This window comes from Protomyctophum bolini (assembly GCF_963924005.1).
Source record: "Protomyctophum bolini genome assembly, chromosome: 14".
In the NCBI taxonomy this organism is placed as follows: domain Eukaryota; kingdom Metazoa; phylum Chordata; class Actinopteri; order Myctophiformes; family Myctophidae; genus Protomyctophum; species Protomyctophum bolini.
In genome coordinates, this window is record NC_137875.1 from 27209499 (window position 1) to 27224205 (window position 14707).

The 14707-nt window shown below is 42.9% G+C and overlaps 1 protein-coding gene across 1 annotated transcript in view; it reads left to right on the forward strand.

Annotated features, from left to right (window-relative positions):
- The window catches only part of LOC308327802 (calcineurin subunit B type 1), a 32162-nt gene that overhangs the window by 1905 nt on the left and 15550 nt on the right, over window positions 1-14707 (forward strand). Inside the window, exon 2 of the mRNA XM_080781357.1 lies at window positions 12420-12459. Coding sequence (XP_080637483.1) covers window positions 12420-12459 — 40 coding nt within the window. The remainder of the gene's footprint in view (window positions 1-12419; window positions 12460-14707) is intronic.

Sequence of the window (14707 nt, forward strand, 5' to 3'; positions counted from 1 at the left end):
GCCAATCTACCAGCTACTTTGGCAGGTGACCATCATCCATCACCAGGGTAGTATTCTATCCATGATTGATGTCAATTATATCTCAGGGGTAACATGCTGGTGAATGCAATGATATGCAATTGGTAATCATGGCAAATGTTTCAGTACATCAAGCAGTGTGACTGGCAAAAGTACATTGTTTAACATTAGTCAAATCTTTTGAGCTGGCAAGTGTGAGAGCATGTTTTCTTATAGGATGGGATTATGTTTTTTTTTTCTTTATATTTATCCCACGATTTTTTAACCCATTTTTCACCCCTGTGTCAATCATCTAATGTGATCCTGGGCTCTACACACCCTCCGCCAACCTGGGGAGAGCAACGGACTTAACTCATGCTTCCTTCATGCTGTCCAAGTTGCTCCTTTACACCTGACAGGGGGGAGTTTCCCTGGTTAGACGTAGCGCGTGGAAGGAACACGTTATTCCAACCAGTTCCTTTCCCCTCCATCAGGCGCCCCGGCTGTTTAAATGTGACTCTTATCATTTCTAGTTAAATGCATAAGAAGATTGGATATATTGTTTGCATACTTAGTATTATCGAGGCCCCTTATAAAGCCTTAAGCCCAACTCAGGGATAGAAATGGCTGAGGGGATTAGCCCAGCGGGAACTTCTTCAGGTCACTGAGATTTTGGTAATTATTTTCATATTCAGGCTATGTTACCCAGCGGGAGGTGACAGACGATGTCTTCAGAAGCACTAAGTAACTAGATGTTTGTGCAAACTAGGTCTGTCTGTAAGGTCCAGACAGTTTGTCAAATTGCAATACCTTACTGTGAGAGGCAGGTAGAAGAACACATGCACTGTGTGGAGACACTAAGCACACTCAACTGAAAAATATGTTAACTTATTATTATTATTAGATATATTCATATATTGGATTGAATATTTATTTGGGTATTAAGTTATTTTGCCATGTGCAATGTTTGTTTACATCTAAGACAAATGTATTGTTAATAACATTTTCCAATGTTCAAGGCCAAAAACACAATTAGATTGTTAATCACTATCATTTGTATGACAATTATTGTCAAGTAAAATGTCATCAATTTGACAGCCCTACTGTCACTACCAAGGTGATGTTTTGAACTAATGAACACACACACACACACACACACACACACACACACACACACACACACACACACACACACACATACACACACACACACACACATACACATACACATACACATACACATACACATACACATACACACACAAACACATCCTTTATTTGAATCCCCAAATTACAATTAATTTTAAAGGGGAACAAATATAAGGGCCAGGTTGACAGTTCATATGCACCGAAGGATACGGCACCTTCTCCTTCACACAGACAAACAGAGCAGTATCTGGCAAGTTGTTTGGTTTGCTCTTTGTCATGCCAGCTATTGTTAAGCCACTCGTGGTCAGTTTATTTACAGTATGGCGAATCTACATAGGTACACAAGGTTTGTTATGATTGTAAAGTCATGGTTGGTACTTAAATAGAAGAAGATCAGCCAGGTCAAAGGTTAGCGGTATGGTAAACCTCTAAGCCCTCATAGTCTTGCAATAGTCCAATGTCACTCATGTGGCCTTACTTTGCACAGTACTGTGCTGTCACTTTATATTTAGGTACTTTTTGTCCTTGTCTTAGCATCTGTATTAGCATGAATTAAAAATTGATACAATTAACAAAACACTTTTTAGTGTTATTAAGTAAGTAATGGTTAAGAATAAGAAATATAACCGTAACCTTAGATGTCATGTGTGTTTTTACTGTCACGGTTTTACTCAGCCAAGAATATTAGGGAAATGTCAATATACCTTTTTCAGTGACCACTTTAATCTACCTTCAGTCACAGTGATAGGTTTTCAATGTAATGGGTCCCGGGACCCAGGGGTGATCTTTTAGATGGGTCCAAGCCAGGGACAATTTATGAGTCCCACTTCAATGACTTTGACCATTGCAGCATTTAACTCCTATTTCATCTTATATGGTTATAATAAATACACTTGTCAGCGCACAGGTGTCACCACGGAGGTCCCCGTGTGGGTCCACGACCGCGGCTACAGTGACTCAGTTGTGTTACTGTTACCCATTCAATCAGGTCTGTTCATGTCTTGTCACATCAGAGAGACGTTATGTTCCACTTTACCGCTGCGTTGCACTGTTATGCTCAAAGAAGTTACCCGAAAGAATTTGGTCTTTGGTCTGAGGCTGCGCAACATATGGCAGCACCCGTGTGTTATGATTATCATTTTGATCGTGTCTACGACGATTTCTATGTGGATTTTATCGTTATTAATGTATGTTTTTATTATTATTTACTGCAGTGTTTTTTTTAACGTGGATTCTGTTACAGAATACAGTATAGTGAGTACCGTATTCCATCCCAGGACCCAGTTACTGAATAGTTTGATAATGTAAACGGTGCAAACCACATGGGCTTTTCGCTAAGACTGTAGTATCTCTTGACAAATATTGCGATATGAAATATGATGACATTTTAAAACACGGGGAGGAGTTACACTAAGATTTAATTGTTTGAATGGAGTGGAAGATTCCCTCATGCATGTGACTTAAACAAACAACCCACAAGCCACTTGATCATATAATGAATGGTAGGAATCAGTTTGTAACATCCTGGTGTTGCCGTTAACTTAACATTATGTAGCATGCAACAGTGGCGACTCCTACAGCTTGGTCAAGGTGCCTATTCAGCAGGGAGTTGAACAGTTAATCAAATTGATACATTTAATACACTATATTTATTTATACATTTCTTAGAGGGAAATATATGTGTAACATTATCATAATAGTCATTGTTTAGAGTTATTTGTTAATATGTCAATTACTTCCTCTCACTGCTTGCCACTGCTCTTGTACCCTACTGGCTCACCTGCCAGTGAGGAGCCCCAACCGGAAGCCTTCCTACTCCTCACATGCAACATTCCCAATCCCAACTGCGCCGTCCTAGTCCGTAGGAGTATGTTCGGTGACAAATATCACCCTCCCTGCACGCCAGTGGGGGCAGGGAACACGGTCCAGGACTGAATTTGGTAGAAAATCAATACATTTTACCCATTTCCCTCTATATACCAGCAGTCCTTCATCAGCCACTGGGATTTGTGGGGGTGTTAACCTGCCGAAACGAATTCCCAATCCAATCTCACTATATTTTGGTGTTTTCACTGTTTGTTTTGTAGATGTAAAAAACATGTGTGTTTGGTGTGGAAAGACCAAAATACAGTGAGAGGGCAATGTGTTTGATTATTCAGGTAAAGACTACACTACTCCAGTGGCTTATGACTGTTGTTATAGAGGGAAATAATTGCTAAAAAAAACACAGGGCATAGTTACATACTTTAATCTCAAGTGTGACACATCTGATTCTGTGACATGCCCAAAGGCATCAAGCGCTGAGTCGATCAAGCGTGATGCTTGGTTCGTGGAGACGCATTGTTGGGGATTTTGTATTCGAACACACTGAAATGTATGCAACGCAACCCCCAGCAAAAAGCAGTGTATTAATTTCATGTGTTGATTTCTTGCATCATTTCTATTCATTGCATTTACCATTTAACCGGTTACTGAAATCTGTAACAGGCCATATAATGCCCAAAGTGACGCCTGGAGGCGTTCCAAAGCTGCAAGTGCTTTGTCATTTGTCATTGCTTCCAGGGTGCTGTCTTATAGTAAACACAGGGAAATAAATTATCGTTTGCACTTCAGGAAGTTGACAACACTGTTTTCCACAAAAATTATGATCGGAATCAATGTTTTAGCTTTGCATCAATCAAAAATAAGAAGGAAGAGAGAGAGAGAGAGAGAGGTGGTTTTAATACATTCCGCCGCCCTTGATAGATCAGACTGCGTCAAGCCCTATTCAGCGGGTTACCGCCATTGACGTAGATCAATGTGGTCCTTATAGTGGTTTATGATAGCTCGCCGTCGTAATGCTACATACATTAGCATTGGGTTGCTAGGCAATGAAGTTGCACCATAAGCATCCACGTATTGTAAACATATTTTCAAAGCCATTGAACTGATGGTCACGGTAACGCTACGTCTTCTCCAAGTGAAAGTACAGCATATACACCAGTAAGACTCCCTGAGGGCGAGAAGCGACCTCGCCCTAAACAGAGCTTCTTAATGCGGCACAGTTGAGAAGCAGGAGTTAAACTATTAATCTGGTGTCCGTGAGGTCAGATGTAGAGTTGCTGGCCAGCTCCATATATGCAGATCTAGTATTTCAAAACATGTATGGCTAGGCTATCCAGGGTTTGAGGAGGTCCGTATATCTTCATACCGGTATATGGAGATCCAGGTGATGATAGTCAGCTCTACATATGGAGATGATCCAGTGTGAATCGCGTTGTGGCAACCACACTGGTTATTAGTCTGGTTCACTATGTAAAAAATATATACTTTTGTAAAAAAGATTAGCAAAACAATACATTTTTGTAATCTTCAGAACATGGGGAATCTAAAAATCTATGTTTGCATTTGCACAGACACCTGCATGTCTGCCACATTGGATGTTCAAAATTGCCACCATACAATACGTATATCATGAGACTTTGACTGTCACAATATGGCCATATATTGACATTCCCATATAGGCTTAATATAGATGGCATAGAAGGGATTGTAATAGGGCATCGTCTGGGAATGCCCATGTACAGTATGGACCTTTTTTCCCTTTTTTAATTGACATTTCACATATATGGATTTATGTGTTGATCTGATTGACGAACACGCTATACAGTATATGGTCAGGGTTCATGGCCATATACTGTATAGTGTGTCTTGAGGCTTTGATGATGTCAGATCAACATATGGAGACACGTCATGAGGCGTGATGTCACAAGGCGTGATGTTCTGACAACCATATATGGAGGCGTGACCGACCGACTGACGGACAGGTTTTGCATGTTCTCATAGTATAGTAATAGTAATTAGTGGCCGTCACAACACACCATGCATTACTGCTAGCATGGAATGAGTTAAAACATTTTGAAAATGTATGAAAAGTCTGCTAGAGTAGCCTACATGAACATGCACGTTCATGTATGCTGGATTGCGGTATGGAGCGAGCGAATGAGCAGTGAACTGCTTACAGCCATGTGGGGCAGATCGTTGTATACAGACAGCAGACGACTCTTTCTTTGATCACCAGATCATATAACAATTAACAACACTAATTACAGAGATAATCATTACAGGAGAAATCATTACAAAACACAGTACCACAGGGAATGAATGTGAAATTAGATGTAAATGTTTTATTTTCAGATAAGTGACGTGCCTTGTGTGTTATGCTGGCCCTGCCTGACTGGTTTAAGAAGTACATCCGGGCAACCAGGCCATTTATTTTGTCGAATCGACCCCATGTCATTATATTTGTTATTAATCAAAACGCATATTACAGCATATTACAAGTCATCGTTGCTCTTATTTTGATGTAACTCATATTGTGAGTGAACGGAAAACCAAAGTGTACTCTTAGACTACTTCACAAACGTGCTATTCAATGTTCTATAATATTAATATTGACAGTAAATCACTGATCGAATTTCCTTCACTGGTGCTGTAAACACAAGGCTTTAAAATGCTTACTGCATGAAAGGTCTTTTCGGACATGGATCAATTGACGAGCGTACTAATTAATGTTCGATCAACAAGAGGCGAGCAGGCATATAGGGTGAGTTTTAAGCCTGATTCACCTTGTCATATGTTCAGATGTCACATGCTGAAAATAGCTGATGTACAAGCTCACAGTGCGTTCCAAGTTTAGGCTATAGATCTGGTATTTTTGCCAGGGGGAGGGGCGGGCATGTCCACTGCTTTGCAGAGAGGCAGAGTAGAGATGAATGTTTCTCTCGCAGAGAGTGCATGGATGACGGTCAATCGGACACAGCTACTACTACAACAGAGAGTGCATGGATGGCCGCCAATCGGCCACAGCTACTACTCCTGGATTCACGTTAATTTGTAATTGTGTCCTCAAAATTTGAGGACGGAATTGGCGCCCTTTTATGCCATGTATGTATTGTGCACTGTGATTGGCTGGAAGGTGTGTCATTCTGTGCTGTGATTGACATCGAGCAATGCTGTGTGTGTGTGTGTGTGTGTGTGTGTGTGTGTGTGTGTGTGTGTGTGTGTGTGTGTGTGTGTGTGTGTGTGTGTGTGTGTGTGTGTGTGTGTGTGTGTGTGTGTGTGTGTGTGTGTGTGTGTGTGTGTGTGTGTGTGTGTGTGTGTGTGTGTGTGTGTGTGTGTGTGTGTGTGTGAAGTGAAGGGCGCTCTTATCATCTTACAACATCGAGGAGGTGATTAAACATTACATTCTCTTTATTGTTAATGAGATTTAATGGTTGTGTTGGGGACAAGATGATGTAAATAAATGTTCCCTTAAAGCAAACATTGAACTAAAAACAGACATTAAACCTGTATATAGGAGGGGGCCTCAATAAATGACACCTGTGAAATGAGGGGCACTCTTATCATAGTACATTTCGGCCAATCACAATCCTGACCTTCGTCTTCAATGTTTGTGTTTACACAAACTCAAAGATTGCCATTCATTGTCAATGGCATTCAATGTTTGTGTTAACACAATGTTTGTGTGTGCACAAACCCTCAAAGCTGGACATAGGAGGGGCTAGCGCTCCTCAAAAATAAAGTAAGTGGCAGAGAGAGAGAGAAGGGTTCCCTAGAAGTAGGGCTTGGGTTGATGCAGTGTTAATGTTTTCATCAGATTTTGATTTAGTCTTTTGAATAACACCATTTAGTCTTAGTCCTATTTAGTCTTTTAGTCTTAGTCAACAAAATTAACACTGGTATGATATCCCCGAACGGGTATGGAGTAACTAATAAAAAACGTCTGTGGTTCCAGTGGAAAAGAAAAAGGAAATCATCGCGACCCTCCGTTCCCTAGTTATTAGCAGTTGAATAGGTTAGAAAAGAGCGCCATCTAGTGTAAAAACTGAAAAGATGCGTAGACGTCATCGGTGGTGTGAGAGTGTTAAGTGGTACCAAAATGAAGCACTGAAATCTGCGTTGTAATTTGTCATTTTGTCCAGAAGGTTTAAATATAGTACTTCCGGACCAGCAGGCCAATTATAATGTCGATCACTCTTGACTGAGTGAGTCAATAGTACATGGTAGGTTAATTACCTAGTTAACAAGTTTCAGTTATGACAATTTAAATGATTCAAAATGTTCATCCATACCTACAAGAACATTGGGGAAAAGAGGATGGTGGAGTTTAAGTTTGACATATAAGCTGCTGTAGTATTAACTCACTGTATGTGATGTTGTGGAGTACTTGTGTGCTTAAACCCCACAAAATCAGGGCTAGAACCTCAAATGATTAAAACTGCACCCTCAGGTAGCATGCTTCTTGTTACTTTTATGTTGTGGCTGAGTCTGTGACTGTCTATAATTAGCCAGGGTTTTTGTGTCTGCTGTAGCAACGGGGTTGAACCAGTGCCGATGCCAGACTGTTCATCATGCAGGATGTGTGTTGTGTGCCGGAGGCCTAATTGATTCTGAATGAAGCATGCATTATTGATGGGCCAACATACATCTCTCTCTGTCTCTATCACTCTCTCTCCTGTACTCTATGCTCTGTAGTTCCTTAAATGTATTTTTTCCTTTGGATTTTAGAATCGCTTGCTTTATTATTTTTCTCTTCATCTCTTTCTATGTCAATTTCTCTCCATTGCTAGTATCTCTCTCGCCTCTGCCGCATATTTCATGAACATATCTGCAATGCTTGATTAAAATAGGAAGAGGGTGGTCTGATTATACAAACCAGTCGTACTTTACTGAATAGAACTAAATGACTAATGGTTATTCCCGATCCCAGTTTGTAGCGCTGCTGACTTTAAGGAAAGCCTTAGTTAGTAACCTCATAATCCTAAACACTAAATCTGCTTTGCCCGTAAGTCCCTTTACCTCCAGGGACCCTTTCTCCAGCTCTAACCTAGTAAAGACCAGCTATAGCTGACTGTAAGCCTACTCAAAGGGTATACACCAGCAGATCAGTTGGTAGAGCACTCTCCTTTCGACTAGAAGGTCAGGTCATGGGTTCGATCCGGGGCACCACCACCAACTCGCCGCGTGAGTAGCATGGCTTGGGTGTGGCTAGTCGTGCGTTAAGGACTGGGTGTTGATGGTAGGTGTTGTGCTCCACCTCAGCAATCGATCTCCCATGGGTCTAGGCAGGGCTTTGTGAAACAGGGTTATAGTCCCACGCTCTGCCTGATACAGACAATAAGCCTCTCCAACCTACTACTACTTACAACTGACAGCACCTTCACAGAAAATAGAAGATCTACAAGCTCGTGTAGATTGGCTGTTTTCAGTGAAGATATTTAATGTAGAGACAGAAGAAAAATAACTAGAATAGAGCCCTGAGGGACTCTAGTCAACCAGTGTAGGGTTTAAGTGGTAGGGTAAGTCATTCTAGAGATTAATCCTGCATTACCCCTTGGTCTTTGTTGCTTTTAGAATACTGCAGCGGCACGTCTGGAGTGAGCAGTTTCTGAGCAGTGACCCTGCAGTAACCCAGCGCATGACTCCGTTTCTGAGCAGTAACCCTGCAGTAACCCTGCAGACATTAACCCTGCAGTAACCCAGCAGTAACCCAGCAGTAACTCAGCAGTAACTCAGCAGTAACCAGGCAGTAACCCAGCAGTAACCCAGCAGTAACCCAGCAGTAACCCAGCAGCAGTAACCCAGCAGTAACCCAGCAGCAGTAACCCAGCAGTAACCCTGCAGTAACCCAGCAGTAACCCAGCAGCAGTAACCCTGCAGTAACCCTGCAGTAACCCTGCAGTAACCCTGCAGTAACCCAGCGCATGACTTAATTTGAAAAGTGCGCTGTTCATAGCGCAGATCCCCACCAGGCTGGGTGCTTAAGAGTGTGCCCAGAGCAGCTGGCTGGTGTGTTCATTCATAGCCACAATTAACCTATTCATTTTGTGTGTATCACAATGTTGTCCCCGGTGCTAAACTAAAGTAATGACTTGTGTCCTCTTAGTCTTACCCTCAAATGCTTTGAGAAGCACGTTAAAGGGATGTTCTATGGATACTACTGGGTTGTGTGTGTGCGTGCATATATTTCTTTCTTTCTTCTAAACCTACGGGCTGTTATAGAGCGTCACATTCCCGCCCCCTTTCAGAACGACAAGCAATATTTTTATTGGCACGTGCATTCCATAATTTCATAGGGCTGGACCACACATGGACATCATCAACTTGCGACAGGAGCAGTCCCTATTGAGTGAAAGATTTATGCAAGAAATAAAATATTTAAGGTGCATTTTTTCCCCCGGCTTTCGCCTTTATTTTATATTTTTTATAGAGGCACAGAGCCACAGACAGTAGGCTCAGGCTGACAGGAAATGGGGGAGTGACATGCAGTAATGGCCGTCGGGATCGGGAGTCGAACCCGCAGCACACTGCCAGACTCGGACTACCGTCCAAGGTGCCTGGACCGCTGAGCCACGGCCCAGGCCACAAGTATAATGTTTTAAGGCATATTTGTCATATTCGCCAGGGATCCTTTCAATTAACAGAACTAAGGGCTGACTGCTAATCTGTGTTTACTGTTTGTGTGTGAGACCTTTTACTATTTGTTTGTAATGTTGTTGATCTAGGAAGGAACTGTATCTTACTTCTGTGGATGCACTTGCTGTATGAGGCCCTGGATAAGAGAATCGGCTAAATGTTTGAAATGTGAAATCTGGCATGCTTGGCCTCACCCATTATCCTCCATGTCCCTTTTTATCAGTGAATTACAGCACTGCAGCAGTATTGGATGTGTTCATTGACGCTGAGGTGTGTGTGTGTGTGTGTGTGTGTGTGTGTGTGTGTGTGTGTGTGTGTGGTTGCTAGCTGACATGCCTGCATTCGTCGATGGAGAGCTGCATTATAATTCTAATCGGATGCTCATCCCTCTCACTCCCTATCACTTTTTGTGTGTCTCCTATTTTCTCTCTCTGGTATCTCATGGCTTGGAGGAACCCTCCCCCATCCCCCCTCCTATGAGGGAACTCCCTACCAGCTCCCGTGTGAGCGTTCAGTCTGAGCTGCCAGCCACTGTGTGAGCGTTCAGTCTAAGCTGCCAGCCACTGTGTGAGCGTTCAGTCTGAGCTGCCAGCCACTGTGTGAGCGTTCAGTCTGAGCTGCCAGCCACTGTGTGAGCGTTCAGTCTGAGCTGCCAGCCACTGTGTGAGCGTTCAGTCTGAGCTGCCAGCCACTGTGTGAGCGTTCAGTCTGAGCTGCCAGCCACTGTGTGAGCGTTCAGTCTGAGCTGCCAGCCACTGCCAGATTGAGGCATAGTGGAAAGTACTGCAGTGCTAGTTGAGATGCCAGGACATTGGGGGAGGGCGAGAGGGGGGAACACACACTTGCACACCTTTACATACAGCCCCAAAACCTCAGCCCCACAATGCAGTTTTAATTGATGGTATGCTCTTAAGACCAGCCCCCTGCATGGCTCTTGAGATTTGAAAGAAGGTCCCCTTTGGCTTTTGCCACAACAGCAGGGTTCTACAAATTGCGATGTTGCGTTGTCCATCCATCTCTTTGGTAACCAAAGAGGTTAGATTGCCGTTGGTTCAATTGCGGTTAGGATAATACCTTTTTATTTTATTTATCTATTTTGATATCTGTATCTCCACTAAGGGAAGGTATATATATATATATATATATTGCAGTTAGCTGATGGAGAAAAAAACACTTGCTTGACTACAGAATTGCAATTCAAAGTTTAAACCCACACAGAGCAATTTTCTGCCCTATATGATTCAGTGTGTTCACCCATTCCACACAGCCAGCATTACACCACACACAAGTTTTCAGTTTCACTATTATTTCTTTTTACTTAAACTACTTGAAAAGCAAGGCTTTTGCACACCTACAGGCGACAGGTGCGTAGGAGAGGGTACGGTGCCCAAAAATGAAAAAGGAACAAACACCGCACACTGTCTTCAAATGCAGTGACCAACTTTTATTCAGGGAAACGGAAACGTTTCGGCCTATGCTATCTTTATGATATGACATAAAGATAGCCTGATGTTTTATCTGCAAGCTGATAAAACAAGAAATGATCACATAGTGATATGTGTCAGGTGAAAGAAGCACTGTCTCTGTTGTGTTCCCCCCCATATTAGTACTATTATTGCGTGTATGTTTGTGTCACAACCTCGCGCCTCGCGGCCGTTGTTTCCGTGCACTGTCTCCATTGTGTTCTCCCCTGCGCCGTGTTGGGGTGAGCTCTTAGCTCTTAGTGAGTTTGAGCATGCTTCTCTGCTGCGTTGCTCTGTGTATTCAGCATGTGTGGCTGCCAGGGATATTTGTCTCTCCCCTACCCATTGGCCAGAGGGCAGCTTTGCTGTTGCTTGGTGTCCCATTGGCCAGAGGAGCCAATCAGATAAGCATGACTAGGGCCAAAACAGGTCTCTAGTTTTCATGAGCTTTCATTAGTCAGCTGGTTTCACCTGGCAAAAAGAAGCATGTATTGCTTTTAGAACAAGTATACGGAACTAAAATTAGTAGCACTGGACATATTCCAATAGTGTCCATCCCTAGTTATTATCTTTTGTTAATAATCACTGTTGGCTGATCACCAACACTCACCTTGTAGCGGAGCACAGGCCAGCACTGCAGGAATTGGGCTCAGTGCCCCCTTGGAGAGAAAGTACACCTGCTACTTGTGTGTGTGTGTGTGTGTGTGTGTGTGTGTGTTCTCATTGCATGTGCTTTATGTTTGTGAAGCCTTTGTTTTTTATTCGAGTAGTTAACTAAGCAGTTTCTTCCTTGTCCTTGAATGAATGTATTGTATTTACTCAATGACACTGTGGATGTGTTATTACTCGGTGTAGTCTAAAGACAACACAGTTAGTTAGACAACACGAGAAAATGAAAGAAAGAGAATGAAATGAAGAAGGAATGAACTGGGAAAGCATATTCAAAAGAATGGCCGAAAGAAAGTCAGTCTGGCCATTTGAATATATTTTCCTTTGTCATAGGTTTTTAAGTTCAGCATAATCAGAGCAAATATCGTGCAGTTTCTATGAGTCATAAGGAGGAGGAGTACGACCCCAGCAAGCTTGACCACTAAAATAGGCGTTCTACAATCAATGTGACATGACGGATTGGGAGATTGGCTATATCCGCTAGTTTAACATCTTTCACAAGTATTGCCTGTAAATGTAATTATAGGCATGTCACTGAGCATGTCATCATTAATGGCATGCCCAAAATAGGGATGGAAAGTTGAAAGTTAAAGACTGTTAAAATGTGTACATTTTACTTTCTGTGTTTAAATTAATTTGTATTGGGTTAAAACTGCAACTGAGTCTTTCTCTTCTGTTTTTCAGGGAAATGAAGCAAGTTACCCCCTGGAAATGTGCTCACATTGTAAGTATCCTCCCTTGTCCGCTGGCATTGTTCTTCTGGCGAGGGCTTATCTGAAGCTGTGTAGTCTATAAGAGCTGCATGTGAGGTCACACCTACGGTATGAGCCTGCCTGGCCTGCATATCTCAGATCTTCCTAATATTGGAGAGGATGCAGAACTTGATGTAATAAATGTATGAGTCACTTTCCTCTGTTGGCTGTTCAGCAACACTCCCACAGATATTCTTTTGTGCTTTTTACCCCCTTTTCTGCACAACTTAGTCATTATGCCAATTCATTTCTCCCCACACACATTTGTGTGTTATCACTGCTGTTAACTGCGACTCACTTGTCATTGGGGAGCCCCCACCGGGAGGACATGGAGACTTTGTCCTACTGCTGATGGGTGCAACCCCAGCCCATATAAGAGTACCAGCAGTGACAAATATAACCCTCCCTGCACGGCTTCCCACCTCCGAACACAGGCCAATTCACCTATAGCTAAGACCCGGCCTCTCCCACTTAGACACTTTCCAGCCAGGTTCATTCATTCCAATCTAAATATCATGAATTTTACACATTAAATACTGGTTCATTTTTGGAACCAGACCTTCAAAATCTCTTCCAAATCCAATGACAAGGCCTGCCATATGCACTGGAAAAATATGTGCGTGGCATTTCTTGTTTAAAACAATGTTTTGTCATATATAATAGGAAAACTATTGGTGGAGAGGTTTGTCTAACCCAGCGGTTCCCAAACTGTGGTGTGCACCCCCTGGTGGCCGTGCGCGAGTGGCCACCAGGGGGTGCGTGACATGAAAAGAGTAATGGTGGACAGTTTATGGTGTTATTTAACACAAATAGCAAAATCGGTAAAACACTGTTTTATGGAGATGTATAGAGCCACAGCCGCTCCGTGTCTCACACTCTCCGTGTCAGAGAGTGCAGTCAACATTCCAGCCCCTAAACATAACCTCAAGCACGGGAGCAGTGCATGTTCGCCAACCTTAATGCATGTTCGGACTAACGGGACTTCGGATCTATGGGCAGTTCCCTCCTCCCCCTCCCCTCACACATGCACAGCGGCAGATTCTTTAGTTTTAACTCAAGACAAGACCACTTACTTTGTCCATGCTTTGCTGATGTATCTTTAGTTAACCAAACTAAAATCCAGTAATCCACACGTGTCGGAAGGGTATGTTAACCAGGAACACTGCGCGTGTGTGTGTGTGTGTGTGTGTGTGTGTCACTCCCTGAAATGAAACTGAAAGGATGCGCAGGACTCGTATATATTTTTTATTTTCCGGCCAAACAGAACATTGAGGGGTGCATAAGCTAGGTCAGGGGGAAATAGGGGGTGCACGACCAAAAAAGTTTTGGAACCGCTGTTAGGTTGGACTCTAACCCATGTTATGCTTAGCTGTGATCGGACTGTAGCAGTTTGGGGAGGGGCTTAGCTATAGATCAATTGTGTTTGTATAGATGTTCAACAAAGCCTAATGCAATATGCTGGTGGACAGACACTTTACCACTAAGCCACCCGAGCGCCTCACTCCAGCACGGTTTACAGCAGTTCGCGAGTGCAAGCCTTTCTCTGTGCTGGGATCGCTACGAATCACCATGTTTATGGAGTTCCTGCAAGATGCTCCTTTCTAATTTTGCAATGCATGCATCAACTTTAATTGGTAGAAGGGGCCAGGCTGAAGATATCTTGCTGGTTATACCTAACAATCACTGAGACAGAGGAAGATCCCTAAGTGTAGGCTATCCAAAGTACAACACTGAGGATTTTCTGTGTAGGGCCCTGGGACTAGCTGTATATCAAAATATCTGAAAATGCATAGAGCAAATTCCACTAATAGCGCTTCAGTTAAGGCTTGTGAACAAGCCTGTAATGTGAACTGTATTTTTTGCCTTGCATTATGTCCATGCAGCCTATTATTTGCCTGGCCCTGGGTAAAAAAACAAAAAAAACTCCCCGGATCCAACACTAGTTGGCTGTGGCTGGAGAGACGATGGAGAAACAGGTGTTGGCCAGGAGCTGAACCCTGGAGGGACTGTCTGGAATCTGTTCAGCTTGTCTCCTCCAGTTACTCTGTCCCTTTGACTGGCTGGTCCTTTGTCTTTAGTTTCATATTTTGTCTCCTATTCTGTATCTCTGTCTTTCCCCTCTTCATTCTTGCTCTCTGTCTCTTTCTTCGTCCGTTTGTTTATTTCCTACCCTCTCTCTCTCTCTGACCCCCCAAGTGTCTCTTTCTCTCTGCTGTCAGG